General features: G+C 38.0%; 1 protein-coding gene across 1 annotated transcript in view; it reads right to left on the reverse strand.

Annotated features, from left to right (window-relative positions):
- Positions 1 to 17,006, reverse strand: part of fhod3b (formin homology 2 domain containing 3b) — a 134,663-nt gene that overhangs the window by 24,054 nt on the left and 93,603 nt on the right. The window contains 5 exon segments of the mRNA XM_038269560.1: positions 1,878 to 2,104; positions 2,227 to 2,370; positions 3,154 to 3,248; positions 4,361 to 4,472; positions 5,167 to 5,261. Coding sequence (XP_038125488.1) covers positions 1,878 to 2,104; positions 2,227 to 2,370; positions 3,154 to 3,248; positions 4,361 to 4,472; positions 5,167 to 5,261 — 673 coding nt within the window.

Here is a 17,006-nt window from a genome sequence, read left to right on the forward strand (position 1 = left end):
TGTATGTGGGCAGGAAGAATGGATTGGACATTTCGAATGAGACAATGCAAAACCGCAGATGGTTGGCCCAGGGGAGACAGCGCACAGAGACGAGACAGACGAGACATGCTTGTCAGAAAATACGCTGCAGGTATTAGTGCAGAAAAGCAACAAACAATGACAGATGTTAGCAGATGTTAACAAGATTACTGTGATGACATAAATAAAAAGCAATGGATGTTTACATAAACCACCTAAGGCTACATGTCAATACAAATTCAGTAACATACAGTATCCCTTTACAGTATGGACACTTAAAAATTAACATGTCAGGTTTTTTGTGATGCATAGTAAAAATCTTTTTTTTTTCTTCTCCACTTTGACAGAAAAACTGTAAAAGAAGCTATAATAATTTGATCCAAAAATATTAAGCCTATCTTGTTTCAACACGGTTGTAACCAACATTTTTTTGCAAGTCAAAACTACCAAACGAATAAGAAAGGGAGTTTTTCAAATTTTATTGGAGAATTCACCTTAAACACCAGAAAAATCCGCCAAGAACCCAAAAAGAGAATTATGGACCTTTACCAGCCTGGTTTATCCTTAGGTACAATTTTCTGCCAGGAAGTGCTACAAAAATATGTTAAAACATCTATATCAATGTATAAAAAGTTAGGAGAGGAGTCTGTGTCCCTGTGACGACCACCAGTATGAATCAGGTTGAGTTACATCCATTCTGTCAGCAGGAACATGAATAAATCTCAGTGAACTATTGTGAGAAACTGGTGACAGGACAGCCAAAACCTCATATAATGCAATGTACATGGTAAATCTAAAGAAGTACATGAACAATTCTGAGTTTAATTTGTTTTAAAGAAACATATGTTGATAAGCCTCGCTAACCTAAAACAGGAAGTGTTTACTATAGTTTGATGTACTGCCAAACAGTGAGAAACCAAAGCGAATACTCAAATATCTGACATACTCTTTTCAAAAAAAGAAAGTGTACAGGATAAACCGTGTGGTTTGTGTATTGGAGTTGTCAATTTGTTTACATCATATAAATATGTCCTTAAATATGCCTCAGTGTCTTTTTCAGATCCACTGTATCATAAAAAACAACACTAACAAGAATAAAATCACAATTTTTGGCAAAATCAAATGGGCTTAATTTAATAACCAGAGTTAGACCTCTAGGACATATCTGGTTTAACTAATAATAATCATCACACACACGACTCTCCTGCAAATGTGCTTTTTGAATCGCTCCAGGTTGTCTGGATTTCATTAACAATATGGAAAATTGTGATCCTCAAAGGCAGCTTGAATTTCCTGTGGTAGGATGGAAGAGGATAGGCTGGTATCAAATGACCTGCTGGATTGAATTTAGCAAACCTGAATACCAGAGTTCAACCCAGAACACGAGTAGGTATTCTGCTTTGGATTGCTTTAACATTGTACCTTAATGAGACATAGTCAAAATCAAAGCAGTGTCTGTTTGCTGTAGAGTCCAATAAAAAAGGTTGAATAAAAGTTCACGTAATTTTTCGCCAAAAGATCAGTTTTGAACTCTGAGAGCTTTAAGAAATCGTCCTGTTTAAGGTCAGTGCTCTCTCTGAAGTAAACCTGACATAAAGCAGAGCACACATAGCTAATATCAGGAGTTTAGAGTTGGTTCCTGTTGCCATCCTTTGCAAGAGAGAAGCTCTGACATGAAGAAAATTAATATAATGTTCCTTAACAGCAGCTGTCTCCTATTCCATCCTTCAAATCATGATATATTCTCAGTTTCGGCTCTGGATAGTGTAGATGGATCTAGTCAAGATGGGGCCCACAAAATATCCTTAAAAAAAATAAAAATCCTCATCTTTTCCCTTCTATTGTTTCCCTTGCCTCACCTTTCACTGATATCTTCAACCCGCTGTCCCCCGAAGGGCAGGAAGCTGCTTGGAGATGCTGGGCTGGATGTATGCTCTTTGTTATTCTGAAGCGAATGCCTCCTGCTCCTTCTTCTCTCCAGGCCTCGTCTTTCATTGGTACCACCGACACTAGCCCTTCGTCGGTCCTTTCTGGCACACGGAGGCAACTGGGCCTCGTTATCTCCATCTTCGTGGCGAAGAGTCACCTGAAACAAACAAAAATAGTTTAACCTGCTGTTGAAACAGTCATATAACCAGAAGAATTTGGTCAGAAATAAATAACTTTACGTTAAGGTGTATTTTTAGTCTGGAGTGAGTCATTTCTGACCTCATAGATATTGAACTGTTCAACGAGATCCAGGTCAGTGCCCTTTCTGCTTAGGTGTCTCCGGGCCGTGGTTTCGATGCCTTGTTCCTCAAGACAGTCCACCATGTCATAGTAGGAATCCTGATCTGGAAGGGCTGCCAGAGTCTGATAAAAGCAAAAACATTTCAATAATAAAAGTTGAAAAAGCAATGGTTTATATAACGAAGAGACATTAATGAAATAATTATTGGTCAGAATATTAAGGCTTTTGATTTCATTCTATGTTAGAGTGTTGAATGTTTATTCTAACCTAACCCCTTCCTTTTCATGTCTTGTAGATTTTACTGGGTTATAAATATATGGTTATATTCTAAAGAATAGATGGAATAATGTTGCTTTTCTGCTTTAAATCTAAAGCCGCTTAAGAATAGTGAAAGTTTAAGGTTCAACAGATGTTCGATAGACTGATTGGAACTGAAAAAAAAATCATTGCACTGCAAAAAATATTAAGATGTTTTATAAAAAAAATATGATTTTATTACAAGGAGATTTATATTTATCTCCCTATTATGCAGTCAATACTAGCTTAAGCTATTCTAAATAGTATGTACCGTTTACCATTAAACATTATAAATATTCAGATTCAACTACTGACTGCTTTAATTTTAACGTTTTTTTTTCTCCATTAAAAAAATAGTAGACCGACTCTGCATATGATTTAATCTGACAGAGAAAGTGACTGAATAAGATTGATCAAATTAATTAATTAATGCTGCTTTGTAGGAAACACTTCTATAAATAAAACAGTCTATGTTTGTCTTAAGAACTCCTAACCATAGATAGCATTTTTTTTATAATCTATTACAATGTGTAAAAGGTAAAAGACATATTAGGAAAATCTGGTTTTAGGACAATGTGTAAAGTCGTTATTACAGTGTATTTACTGACCTTGTTAATGAGCGTCATGGCAAAAACCAGTAGTTCGGTATCCACACCATCCTTCTCCTCCAGGATCTCCATGACATTTGACCATAGTTTTTTACCTGTACAAAAACGTCACACAAGGGATCATACACTGAAAGGCCCAAACAAAAACAAAACAAAACAAAAAAAATGACAAAAGCCTGTTAAATGGCATATATATCTTTACCAATCCATTTGTCCATCTTAGAGCACCAAAAAAAGGCGATCAAATGCCTTCTGATCCAGCGTTAAAACTAAATATTTGTAGCTTCTGGTGTAAAAAAAAAAAAGAAGATTGGTGGCTCAGGCTATATCTTCACATTAGGATCCTTGAGATTAATTTCAGTTTTCTTCTAAACCCCAGGGCAGCAATGGTTTCACACTGAGGTGAGACAGAGGGATGTTTAACCCCTCCAGCACAGAGAACCAGCCCCTGCAGCGCGCTCCACAGGACAATGATGGGCTTTTAGAGCAGGTAGTTAAAGCTCACTAAAGGAGGAGCTACAGTTAAAGGAAACAGCCTTAAAGTAGCTGAGGGGAGCTGATGTGATCACTTCTTCTGGGTTTCCCTCCTCAGTTTCTACTCTTCAAAGAAGCTTCTGTGTGTGTGAGTGTAAGTTTGGCAGCATTAATTGGTCAGCGCTGTCTACTCTCTAGTTTCAAAACAACTACAGGTTTCAGTTCGCCAATTGTTTAAATTGATGTCTAAGCATCTGAGGTGTTGACATGCAGGGGCTCGGATTGAGCAGAAAACATGAAGCCAGAATAATTTAAACAGCTAAATAGGCTTTAGCGGTTACCCAGATGATCCTTTTCATAACTGCGTTAGATTCACAGTTTTAAGTGAATACGAAAAAAAGCTGTTAATTTAACATGTTTTTATGCAGGAGTTTAATACTTTTGAATATTAAATACTTTCTATTTTAATGTTGCATATATATTTGTCTATATATTTTCTGGTTTGGAATGAGAGCTACCAAATAGATAAACTTAAATTAAGGTTGTTAAGATTTTTGGAGGGAAATTTGTAGTTTTAAACTTATAAAGTGATTAAAAGAGTCAGCAGATTAACCAAATATAGCATTTAGGCAAAGCCTGTAGCACCACTTTACTAATATACATACCACATTGTAAAAACAGTTTTGTTCAGGGTTCAATCTATTGTATTTTTTCTATGTTATTTGGCCTGTACCTCCTTTGGTATCCACAGTGTTCACAGCATTTATGAGAAGGACAGCATTGCTCTCCGTGTACTCGACAAACACCAGCAGCAACTTGAGGGATGTCTTCACCACCAGACGAAACTATTGAAAGTAAAGAATTGGAATAAAAATTTACAAAAGTTTGGTTTTAAATAGGGCTGTACAGCATCATAAAACATGGCGTTCGCTATTACTAACTATTAAAAATATAGTAGCTCTTCTTTTACAATACTCTGACAGATCTGTATGATCTTTTTCATTAATGTCTTTATTAGAGGTGGCCAGAAGGGAAAGTGGAAGACAGTCCAAGTGGCAAATAAATACTGTATTTACAAGCAAATTTACAATGCGTGGGACAAGGGGTAAAAAAACTACAGTTTTTAGAAGAAAAAAACATAAAATAAATAAATATAAGACAATCAATCCATCAGCTGTAATAATTGACCACAGCCAGCTCTATGTCCTATCTATAGACAGTGTTCAGAGTATTTCAATATATAATATATAAAACAGAGGCCTTGTACTCATTATTTACATGAAAAGGTTGTAAGCTCTAAGAATAGAAGAAAACAAACTTTCTCATGTTTGGTCATTTAATTTGGCCACAAGGGGGCTGAAGTACCACAATGTCAGAGGAGGCTTGAATCCACGTGGACAATGAAGTTCATGATTCAATCTGTTTTGAAGTCCTCTGATAAGATTAAGGAGTTCAGACTGCTGGGACGGGATTACTGAGTTTGCATTCACTGGGCTGAGTGAAGATGTTTTCAGGGCTAACGGTAGCATTTCCCTTTACCTTTGATCCAACCAAGGTGTAGAGCCACTGGACTGTCTCATTGTGTGATATGAGGCCATTCATTCCATCCACATACAGCATTATCTGACCTAAAGCTAGGGAGAGAAAAAGAGAGGAACACAAGCATGACATTAGGAGAAACAGTGTTGATATTTAGCTTTGCTATGTCAGTAAGTCAATTAGAAACCATATATATGTATATATAGATAGATAGATAGACAGACAGACAGACAGACAGACAGACAGACAGACAGACAGATGATAGATAGATAGATAGATAGATAGATAGATAGATAGATAGATAGATAGATAGATAGATAGATAGATAGATAGATTAAATGTACCAAGATCATAAAAAACTGCAGGAATTGAATAATTCAATTGGTATTCAATCAATACCAATTGAATAAATTGATTTTTCAACTTGAAATAACATTACCGGTACTAATAATAATTCTGAAACAAAAAATTTAGCATAGAAAACAAGTATTTTGGTCTGCTTTATTCATTCCTCAATAAAATATTTTGCTGTATTCAACAAAACTCCAAAAATGTAATCTTTTATGGATCATTGCAAATTTGGAAAATGATTCACTACATATCAGTATTGCTTCAGAATCTGTGCTCTATTTTGCTCTCAGCAGAAAATATCCAAACCTTGATAATTTCATAAAGCTAAGACAGTGGTCTTTAATTTAATTTAATGCAAAAAGAAAAGACTGTATAAACCTAGCTACAATACCCTCTGTAACTTGTTTTGACTGTTTACTGCAGCCCTCATTCAGAAACTTTTGAATGCATCCAGAGCAGTAGGCTGATGCTAATGAGATGGTTACAATAAATAATTTGGAGTGCTACCAGCCAAGTAGGCTGTGGTGAAGGTGCAGCCTTGGGATAAGTCTAAGTGTAATACAGTGATAATCTATCCAAGGTGGATCACAGTCAAGGAACCTTTAATGTCTAAATACTGAGGGCAAAGCATTCTGAGTAAATCCCAGTATGGCTGTCCCAGAACCTCTGAAAAACAATCACTTTCAAGGCAGATTTTTTTTTTTTTTTTTTGTGAACATGTGCGATGATTTTTGTCTGTTTAAAACAAAAAAGGATGAGTAAGCCACATAGCTCCAAATGTAGCAGCTTTCTAATGTTAACTCTTGTTATTTATAGTAACGTACAATCTATATTAAAGGAGAATTCCGGTTTTTAACACTTTTAGCCCATTTTCTGTAGTGTCCAGGATGAAATCAAATTATCGACACCAAAATTTTGACAATTGGTCCTGTCTCTGCTTTTTGGCTCATGCAGAATCCCCCCCTGGCTGCTTCAGAATGGCTTCCATTGTGCATGTCCGATAATGTCCTTAAAACAACCTTAAACGTTCTTTTTTTAAAATATGCTACTCACCGGGTCGTCAGCGCTGTTCAATGACGTTCCAAAAAAAGTTTCGTAAAGAAAAAACGTTCCTGTAGTGTTTTATTTAGCATTTTGTAAATCCCATTGAGTTCTGTTGGAATAGTCAATATCCCTCCGCCACCGGAAACGGAAATGGGGCCTGTTTACACTTAGTTGTAGTCTTTTCGCAAGGCCCAAGTGTTTCTGCTTCACTCTGTGTACTCCGACGTCGAGGTGCTAACCTCTCTGTTAAACACTTTAAAAAACTCTGAAAATGGAATACGAAAGGTGGATTCTTGAGGAGGACATATTCATATACATTCCCAAAGTATAGAGACATTGTCGCCAACTAGTGGTCTGCAGTGTGCAACGCTTCAGATTCGAACGGGAAGCGGAAGTTTATAAGCGGTTTTGATGTATCGGAAAAAATAGTTCTGGGATTTACAAAATGCTAAATAAAACAAGACAGGAACGGTTTTTCTTCACGAAACTTTTTTTGGAACGTCATTGAACAGCGCTGACGACCCGGTGAGTAGCATATTTAAAAAAAAGAATGTTTAAGGTTGTTTTAAGGACATTATCGGACATGCACAATGGAAGCCATTCTAAAGCACCCAGGGGGGGATTCTGCATGAGCCAAAAAGCAGAGACAGGACCAATTGTCAAAATTTTGGTGTCGATCATTCGATTTCATCCTGGACACTACAGAAAATGGGCTAAAAGTGTTAAAAACCGGAATTCTCCTTTAACATTTTCCATAGCTGCTTTCACAGCACATCGGTTGAGCTCAGGTGCCATGTGGATTTTAAATCAGATGTTTAGATGCACAGCATAAAATGCCTCATAGCAGACATAAAATCTCACTAAAGCACTTGATTATTTTTACATTTCCTTATTAGCTGACAGAACTTACTTTTAAACTCTTTTGATTTGGATCAAACATTTTGGTTATCCCTCAGCAAATTTTCACATTACTGTGTTGGATTTTTAGCCCATTCCGCTTGACAGAACTGGTTTAATCAAATAGAGCTTGAAGGATGCCTTGCCTGCACACACAGTTTTAGTTCTGACCACAACATTTTTTATTGGAATAAGACCAGAGTTTTGGTGCCATCTTTTTAACTCAGAGATCAGATTTTTCAAATTCCTCTTCAGAAATCCAACAAGTAAATCCCATAAAGTTGGAAACTGGAATGGGAAAGTCAGAGCTAGCCAAGCCGTCTCAAGGTTTGTTTCAAATATGACTGCTCTTATATAAAATCTGAGGGAAGTAACTGATATGAATAATTGGTCTGATAGGTTGTGTCTCATTAAGACCGTCCTCTAGTTTTATTTCACTGTTGCTTGAGTAAATCGTGGGTAGAATTTGACAAAGAGGATATTTCTGGAATGTGTTAGGTCTCTCCTTATAGCAGATTTCTTAGAGTCAAAGCCCTCTGAGGAACAGCTAAAAGTGAGTTTAGAAGTGTCAGCTGCTTTTGGACATTTCTACATAAATTTCTTCCCCAATACTGAAGTTTGGGGCATAAGAAGTTAAGCCACTTCAAACTTATTTAACAGTGGTATCATTGTCAATTCAGAGCAGCTGTCCCCAACCTTTTTTGCACCACGGACCGCTATATCTCATACAATATTTTCAAGGACCGGCTGGGGGGGCGGATCAAGTAAAATGATACGACTGGCATAAAATCAAATAAAAACAGCATAAAAATAAAACAACAAGCCGGTCCCATCTAGGCGTAATCAAAGTCAATGACACATGAAGAGTGCTCCTGATGTCCAGTCTGCTCCGTAGCTTTGTTTTGGTCGCTGTAACCGCTTCACAAAGATAGGATGTTATAGATAGGATGCGTCTTGAACTGAATTAACCTGTGTCAAGAGGCACAGATGCACCGACTGATATAATTGGGAGAGAATACCGCAATTTTTTTTTATATTTTTCAAAATAAAAAATCACTCAGACTCTGTTTAGAGTACCCATTTTTATTCAGCTTTTAATACAAATGTCCTGAAAAATTCTTGCAATATTCCAACAATAGGTGCCTTTCTTTTCTGTTTTTTGACGAGCACCCGTCCCTATTACAGTGCTTTGCTGTAATGGGGACGGGTTCTTTCTGAATTGGGATGGTTTTCAAATTCAACATAATTATGAAGAAACAGCTTAATAACTTAGGTTCTTGAAACCTCAGAGGCATGAGTTATAAAATGTTATCTCTGTCTTTGACAGCAGCTGGGAACTGTAATGCTCTTTCTAGATAATATCAGTTTGGACGAATGTTTTTTTTCCTAGCTGAGTGGCCTTTCTGTTTTTGTCTTCAGGATTGTTTTCTGTGAATAAAGACGCCGCTTTGTAAATCATCTCAGAAGGCCAGCATTGTGTTTACCTTTACTATTTTTTTAAGGTAAACTTTAGCAAAGGCTTGGGAGGAAAGTTTATATAAAGTATTGTTAGTTTCTTTTTTTAAATTGCTTTCGCTGGCAGAAACTTCTACAGAGAGAAAATCCGTTAACTGAGGTATTACTGAACAACAAGAGCAAAAGAATGCATTTGAAGAGGAACGTTTTTTTTTTTTTTTTGGCAAGACTTACAGGTTTGGGGAAAACCATGGTAGAAATTCTTTGTAAATCATTGTTATGTCTTCAAAAGCTTACATATCATAAAGGGGAGAGTTATAATAAAAAAGTATTTTAAAAGAATAGAATTAGGTTACTCTCAACAGTGGCTTCAAGAACAAGTGAGTGAATGAAATAAATAATTATATTTCCTTACAAAAAGAACAATGTTATCCTTTCTTATTCTATTTATACCTCTTCATGTGAGATATCATGCTGAAAACCTGCAGTGAGGAGAAATGAACTTCTATTTCTCATGGCAGGTTTGAAAATCTTGTATCAGCTGTAGTTAAGCCAAAATTCCCAGGTGCAGCGGCTGCATGTACAGTGCAGGAGAGCGTGTGTTTAAGTGAACTCGTGTCGTCGTGTGTCTGTGTGCTTTGTGCGGCTGCAGCCACAGCACTTTTATCAGTGAGGGTCAATTTGTCTCACTGTGTCAGAACAAGAGGATTTAAAAGTTAATTTCTGCTGCCAGCTCTGAAAGATCATCAGCATAACGACAGCACAAAACTTACTTTGCAGATATTTATCTCTTATGTGAACCTGTAGAAGGCATCTACAGAGGTGGTGTGTGGTTCTTGAGGAATGTCCAAACAGATGTGAGAATGCATAGGTGGCCTTAATGAGGCTTTTGACAGTGCCATTACACGGAGCTGCTGTGAGATGAGAGTTTTTCTGGTAGCCACAGATTGAAATACCTTAAAGACCATTCTGATATGTCATCAAAAATAGAGGAACGATGTCAGCAATGTCTATACCATACCATACCAACTTTATTTATGAAGCACTTTATACACCGGAGAGGACCAAAGTGCTGTACACATTCATAAAATACAATGCAATTATAAAATAGAAAAGATCGAGTATTAAATAGATATTAGTATACAAACAGAATAAAACAAAGGGAAACCTCTCAAATTGTGCCAAAAGACAGATGAGTCTTAAGAAGGAACTTAAAAATAGCAAAAATGCTGCTTCATAAAAACCTTCATGACAGGGACATACTAGGACCAAAATGCAGGGGAGGAATTTGATATCATTCTAGGTCACCACCTCCTGATTAACGAAGACCACCATAACTTGAGCTCACTTTCTATTCCACCTGTTGTGTAATTCTAACAAGGCTTCACCCTCTATACCTGTGGTTCCAAAACCTGCTCCCCCCTTTCCTGCCTGTTTTATGTTGGTATCTTCCTGCTGACACCTACCTGTTTTATATGAATGAGTTATGAACAGGCGTCTGCAGTAGTTGGTGGAAACTGAGGAGGGCTTTCAACCACTGGAATCAGGTGCACTGCAACAGGGGGATAACCTTTCCTACGCTATCACTTTGTTAAACTTTAAACAACCCAACTGCAACACACAAGATTAATTCCCTTCTTCACCACCCAGTGTTGAAGTAATTACTGGCTGTATAACAAGATTTAACACTCTTGTCTGAGTTTTTAACAAAATTTATAATGTGCAAGTTGGCGAAATCCATTTTAGAGGCGTGTAGCTCTGGAATAACGCACGGTAATGATCACCTCTATTTTGTTGGGGGAGGTGGGTCCAATGTTACTTGCTCACTTTGCAGTTGTTCAGTGGACCAATCCCCATCTAGTTTTTGAGTACCTTCAAACTCTCAAACAAAACTAAACAAATAAATGAAAAACACAATATGATGTGATTGTAACATGTAAAGGGCTGGTTATACTCCCCACAGCAGTGTGTCGCAGTGAGCTTGTCGCAGATATTTTTGATTTATGCCCAATTCTGAAGCGCTGTCTTTGCTATGTAATTCCACGCCACAACGCAAAAGGGACAATTACCAACTAGCTGTGAGTCTAGGATCCAGGTGGAAAAATTGTCCCGGTGTTCTCGCGCACATCGCTTTTCTAGCTGGTCCAACTTCACGAGTCATTTTCCGCAATGGCGGTCATACAAACAAAAAAAAGGCCGGTCAGGAAATACTGTATATACTATATACTAGTGTGGAGCGGATGTAGATTTGACCAATCGGATGCCTCCTGTCTGCGGTCACCTACAATTTAGGAGAGGTGCAGCAGAGTATCTGCGGCAGGGGCGGGGCCCATTTGCATTCACTGTGACACACATGCAGACAACCTGGTTTCGAAGTATAAATCAGCCTTAATGAAACGCATTACAGTTTGTAGTGGAGTTTAAAGTACAGGTACTTCATGTAAATTGTAGTGCATAAAAAATTTACTTATAGGTACAGTAACAAAGTACTTTTACCTCATTACATCCTACCACTGATATGCCATGTATACCTACAGCAAACTCATCAAATACCGACACTTTGTCAAAGTCCCCAAAGTGTCCCATATTGACTTGAAGGGGATAACCCTGTCTCATATATTTGCATCGAGGTTAAATTACAGGTTTCAGATATTGTATAGTGTTAAATGCAACAAATTTTTAAAACAACTTTAGCCTGCAAAGTTATTGTTGTGTAGCTTTAGCAGTGTATGGTTACTACTACTAATATAAGTGTTTCCATAGATTTAGGGGTTAGGGTAAGACCAAGTGTCAATATTTGACGAGTTGGGAGGGAGACTGTGTTGGTAGCAGAACTTTGACAGAACAGAATTCTGACTTTGACAGAATTAATTATTTAACATTATCCTTTTCTCTATTCTTACATGTTTAGTTTTTCTTGTAAATTTACCATGTAAGCTAAATTTTGTTTAGAAGTAAATGACACATTTATTTTTGCTCTGATACCAACTGCAATGATATCTCCTCCAGATACATTTGGTAGCGCAAAATGGAATGACAAGAAGACAAACGCACATGCCTTTCTTTACCCTATCGCTACTGCTTAGTATGGGGCTTCTTCAAAATACCTCAGATTGTACCTTCTGCTCCTTGCTCCTATTCCTTCATCTTTAGCAGGATCAACAGTATAAACACTATGCAGGGTAGGTAATCTGGACAGCCTTCAGCCTCACAGACGTCATTACGCAATGAGGCATACTTGTCAAATTAGGACTACAGTCTTCCATGAAACAAAAACAACAAAAAACTAAAGCTAAACAAGTGTAACAAACCTCCTGACACTCTCTAAACCCAAAACCTATGAAAGTTTTTACATTTGCAGTTGTCACTCACATAAAACAGGAAGACATAAAGCACTTTTGTTAAACTCTGTGAGGTGGGTTATGCCCATGCGTCTATTCAAACAAAGGATTGCAGCCAATCATATAGCTCCTAATGGCTGCTAGGTCAGGAAGTCCCTGAATAGACAATAGCAAGCATACAGCTTCATCTTTTTAGCTCCTTCCTTACTTATGCTGATCTCAAATGCTCTTCCGCTATGGCTAAAGTGTACTTACCGATTTGAGGTATTTTTTTTGCGTGATTCCAGTACCTATGTAGAGAGGAAATGGAAATGGTAGACTTTGTTAAGCTAATCTAAATGTAACAATTATTTATTTTTATCAGACCAGAACAACTTATATCTGTAAGGACATGTGGCAACCTGTAAGCGGCACACCTAGGTATATTTTTCCCCAACAATTACTTTCTTTGTTTCTCATTTCTCTAAAGGTCAAGTGTAGAATGCCCAGCAAATAGCTACAAAGACAACAGGTTCAAACATACAAGCTGTGGATTTCTGCACATCTAGAGCCTCCTAACTGCTTTTCTCATTCTTTTATGTTGATGGCCATGTCTTGTTAGATCTGTTGTTTTATTCTGTCTAGTATTTTTAGATGATGGATTGAACAGTGCTCTGGGTGACTTCCACTTTAACATGTTCTAAACTGAGTAGGATTTCCATCCCTTAGTGCATTCTAGATAACTAATTTATTGGGTAACTTTTAAAGGATTTTACTTAGGGGACCATAGCAAAATGAGCTTAATTTAAATGCCCACCAAACCTTTACAATTTTGGTTTATAATTATATTTTGAAAACCAGCCTTTTCTATACACTGCAACTTTGATAGTGTTTTCAGTTTCCTTCTTTGATTGAAGGAAAGTGATTTTATACTTAAAAAATAACCACATACTTATGAAGTACAGGAGACAGAACCTGATCCTATGTCTGGACTAGAATTGTGAGAGAATGACAAATTTAAACAACTAAGGTCTAATGGAAGTGTTTCTTCTGGGCCTCTCCCTCTCATAAACCACAGCAATTATATTCCACAGCCCATGGAATGTGTAGGAGGGGCAGCACCATGACCGCTGCTGAGGTGAGAAGTGCTATGAAGTCTGAGGCTGGACCATCACCAGACAAATGTAGATTCTCCCTTGAATCTCAAAGTTTTTCTATAAAAAGCTACCAACAACATTATTTCTGGCTTAGATCTAAAAACTTTGTTTTATTTTAATGTCAAAGTTTATATAAAAAGTTTTTCTTTTCCTGGACTTTGGGTTATAGTTTGTTCTGCCCAAGGTTAGAAGTTGGAGGTATATCTTAATAATTTAGTTTAAAAAGAAGAACTTTTACAGTATTGGTTTATCTGTATTTTATTTTGAAGGCGAATCTTAAGGAAGCATTGCATTGTGGGTAGCAGAGGCTGTAATAGTAAGGAAGTGGTGTTTACAGAGAGAAAAACCTGCCTGTTACAGAGCAAACTTCGCCTCCTGTGTTGTCAATCTTTTCCAAAACCTCCGAAAGCAATGGCTGTGAGTTCAATCTGTGTTTTGTTTGGCAGTAAATATTTTATTAGAGTTTATTTAGAGATCGTTTTTTGCACATGTTTATTCCAGGAATTAGCCATATCCCAAAGGTTTTTCTTGTATAGTTGTAACTGCTGGAGTGACTGTTTCTTAGCAACAACTTAAGTTAATTCTAATTTATGTTTTATAATGCTGGAAGTTTGTTCTGTGCATTTAGAGCTGATGCACATTTATTTTCTGTTTCTGTTTGTAGTTTCACTCAAAGCTTTCATCGAGCTTCCCACACAATTGTTCAAAATTGTAAGAAGACCGTAATAAAGGAGCAAGACGCTCATCTTCCTGGCTCATGAAAACTGAGTTTGGCTTGCTGTTAATCTGCGTTAACATACACAGTTTTCCCAAAACAGGGAAAGTATAACAGTACAGTGAAAACCATACCACATTTGGTGGAGGATAAAACATAAACACAGGGGGAAAACGCTCATGGGAAAAGGGCCCGGGAAAAAATGTCTAATTTTGAAGCTAAAGCATCATCTAAACTAGCTAAAATTTCCAGACACTCAGCTCAAACATTCATCCCACAAGCCCGCCCTTAAAAGCCCCACGTATTTAAAGGGCAGCCATTTTGCACACCCTGCCGAAGCCAAAAATCCCAAAAGCTTCCTACAATAAAAAAAAAAAATTTAAAAATTTTAAAAACAAAAAGGGCCAAATCTAGAGTTTAAATTTTTAAAATGCGGGAAATAGAAAAGAATCCGCAGCGCTAGGGCAAGAGCAGGGGTTTTCTAAAAAGTTTCCGCAGCTCGGGGAACAAGATAAGGAGGAGAGTGTAAAGAGGGGGAGTCCCCCCACAATTTTGTCAGAAAACCCAACCAGGGAGTACGTCCCAACATAAAGGAACAGCAAAAATCACATTCATCAAAGGAAAAAAAGGGCCCCCCTCGTCGAATCACATTAAAAACATCATCAGCCCGCCCAAAAATCGTTAAAACTCCCCTCTCCCCCGGTGCCCAAGAAAATGTATGTAAAAGAAAACCCGTTTGAAAACCCAAAGACAATTTCGGGCAAACATACCATGATCCCCACCACATTTACCCACCAAATGACTACTTTGCTAATTTCCTAGCACGAAAGGGGTTAAATTTAAACAAGGGGGCTCTCAAAATTTCCCGATGACACCCCCTGAAAATTTTGGGACAGGGCATCATCTTTTTTTGAATGCAACTCAAGAAAATTGACCTCAATGTAGTCAAACGGATCTCCCTCGTAAAAATGGTTTGGTAAAGATTTCCTTTCAGAGCATGCCCCAAAGGGGGAATCAACCCGGGTTTAAAACCCCCAAACCCCAAAGTTTGCCCTCCATTTAGAAAGGGAAGGTTAAAAAGAATTTTTTATGCTAAAAACCAAAGTATAAAAAAAGCTTTTTTTTAAAAAACTAGCCCAGCTTCCCCCCCCTTAAAAAATAGAACAATAAAAAAACTCGGGGAACTAGGAAATTTGCCCAAAGGCTTCGGGTTGCAAAAAAACGAAACTTATCCCCCAGGCCTCGTTTACCTCGCCCAAAACCCCCGAGGGGGTTAACCCCTTTCCGGAAAAGGCAAACCCCCCAAGTTTGCAAGATAAATGGTTTTAAAGGGAGGCTAAAAAATAAAAACAAAAATATCAAAAAACATTCCCGCCCTTCTCATTTTTTGGGAATTTTTTGTCCAAGGGGGAAAAGCAAAAGCAAGAAATGACCCCAAAAGTTTTTTTTACATGCAGAAACCCAAACCCCCTTTTTTCAACAGAGGTGAAAGACCACCATTTAAAAAAATGGGTTTTCCAAACCTCTAACTGTAAACAGAACAGGGGGTTTAATAAAACCCACTCTTCCTATCCCAAAAAGGGGAGCATCTAACTCGTTATTGCCCAGCCCAAAAGGGAAAATCCCATCCTCTAGCGAAATGCAGAAGTTTTTCCGGGATAAAAAAACCAATACAAAAAGACGAAACATACAAAAAGAACCCCGACGATTTTTTCGTTGTTGTTTTTCCTACGCACACAAAAAAGGACTGTGTTTATAAAAATTCAGTTTTTTAGAGTGTTCAAAGTGAAAAACACTGCCCCGGGCCATGCACTTTGATGTGGTTCAACAACCCCGGCCAAAACACAGCTGAAGCAAGCTACAGCCCAAGAAAAGAAACGCCACCCCCGATTAACGCACGGTCCCAACGGAGTTTCTGTGGTGAAGGCGGCCCCCCACGTTCTTGCTCAAAAGGAAATGTTTTGGGGTTGGGAGTTTTCCCAAAGGGTTTCAACCAAAACGCTTGCCCAAGTTTTAAAGGGGAATTCCTTGCCCGATCAAGTAATTGTTTCCTGGCTCCCCCCCGAATTCTTTGGGGTATTTGACATCAAGGGAAGCCCATCTGACATCCCAAACCTTGGGGAAAAAAAAAACGTTTTTCGGGTTTAACTGAAATTGTGGCGGAAAAAGCAGTTTTTTTTCCCAAAATAAGCCAGTGGGTGGGGGCCCCCCATTTTCTAGACCTCCCTCCTCTCATTGAATTTTAAAACGAGATAGGGGTTTAATGGGGAAAAAAATTTACCAAACGCCCAAAAGTTGCTCTGCCCAGCTCATCTGAAAAAACCTCGCCCTCTAAAACCCAAAGGGGTATGACCCAAAATTGAGATAGTTTTTTTAAACTGGGCAAGACATCATACAAGTCCACAAACCCAAAAAACCCAAGAAAAGGGCCCCCCCAATTGCTCCCTTTGCCCATCCCTTTATCTAGGGGGGAAAAAGGGGGGGAAGTTTTGTCTAAACCTCATAACCCAACCGTCAACGTCTACAAAAAAAAACACATTCTCCCCCAAACGGACGTCCTTTCCTTTCTTTATTTCCCTTGTCCTAACAGCATCAGCCAAAAAAAACCCAAATGCTCCCGGGGGGGAGAAACCCCAAGATTAAATTCGCTAAACACACCTCAAAACTTCACACACTGAAGAAAAGCTTGCAGAGAAGGTTTTTTTAGCGCACAGAGAACGATAACCAGCGTGCAAAATATCCTTTGAAGATGAGATGTTTCCCCAAAAAAAATGGGAAAAAGGGAAATTCAACAGGGTGAAAAAAACAACGGGTTGGGTCCTTTACCCCTTTTAATCCCCCCCGTTTTCCCTTTTCCCAAAAAACAGAGGGTCAAGCACGGGCTTTAAATTTGGTTTACTT

This window comes from Cyprinodon tularosa, unplaced genomic scaffold, assembly GCF_016077235.1.
Source record: "Cyprinodon tularosa strain WSP-4 unplaced genomic scaffold, ASM1607723v1 ctg73, whole genome shotgun sequence".
Taxonomy (NCBI): domain Eukaryota; kingdom Metazoa; phylum Chordata; class Actinopteri; order Cyprinodontiformes; family Cyprinodontidae; genus Cyprinodon; species Cyprinodon tularosa.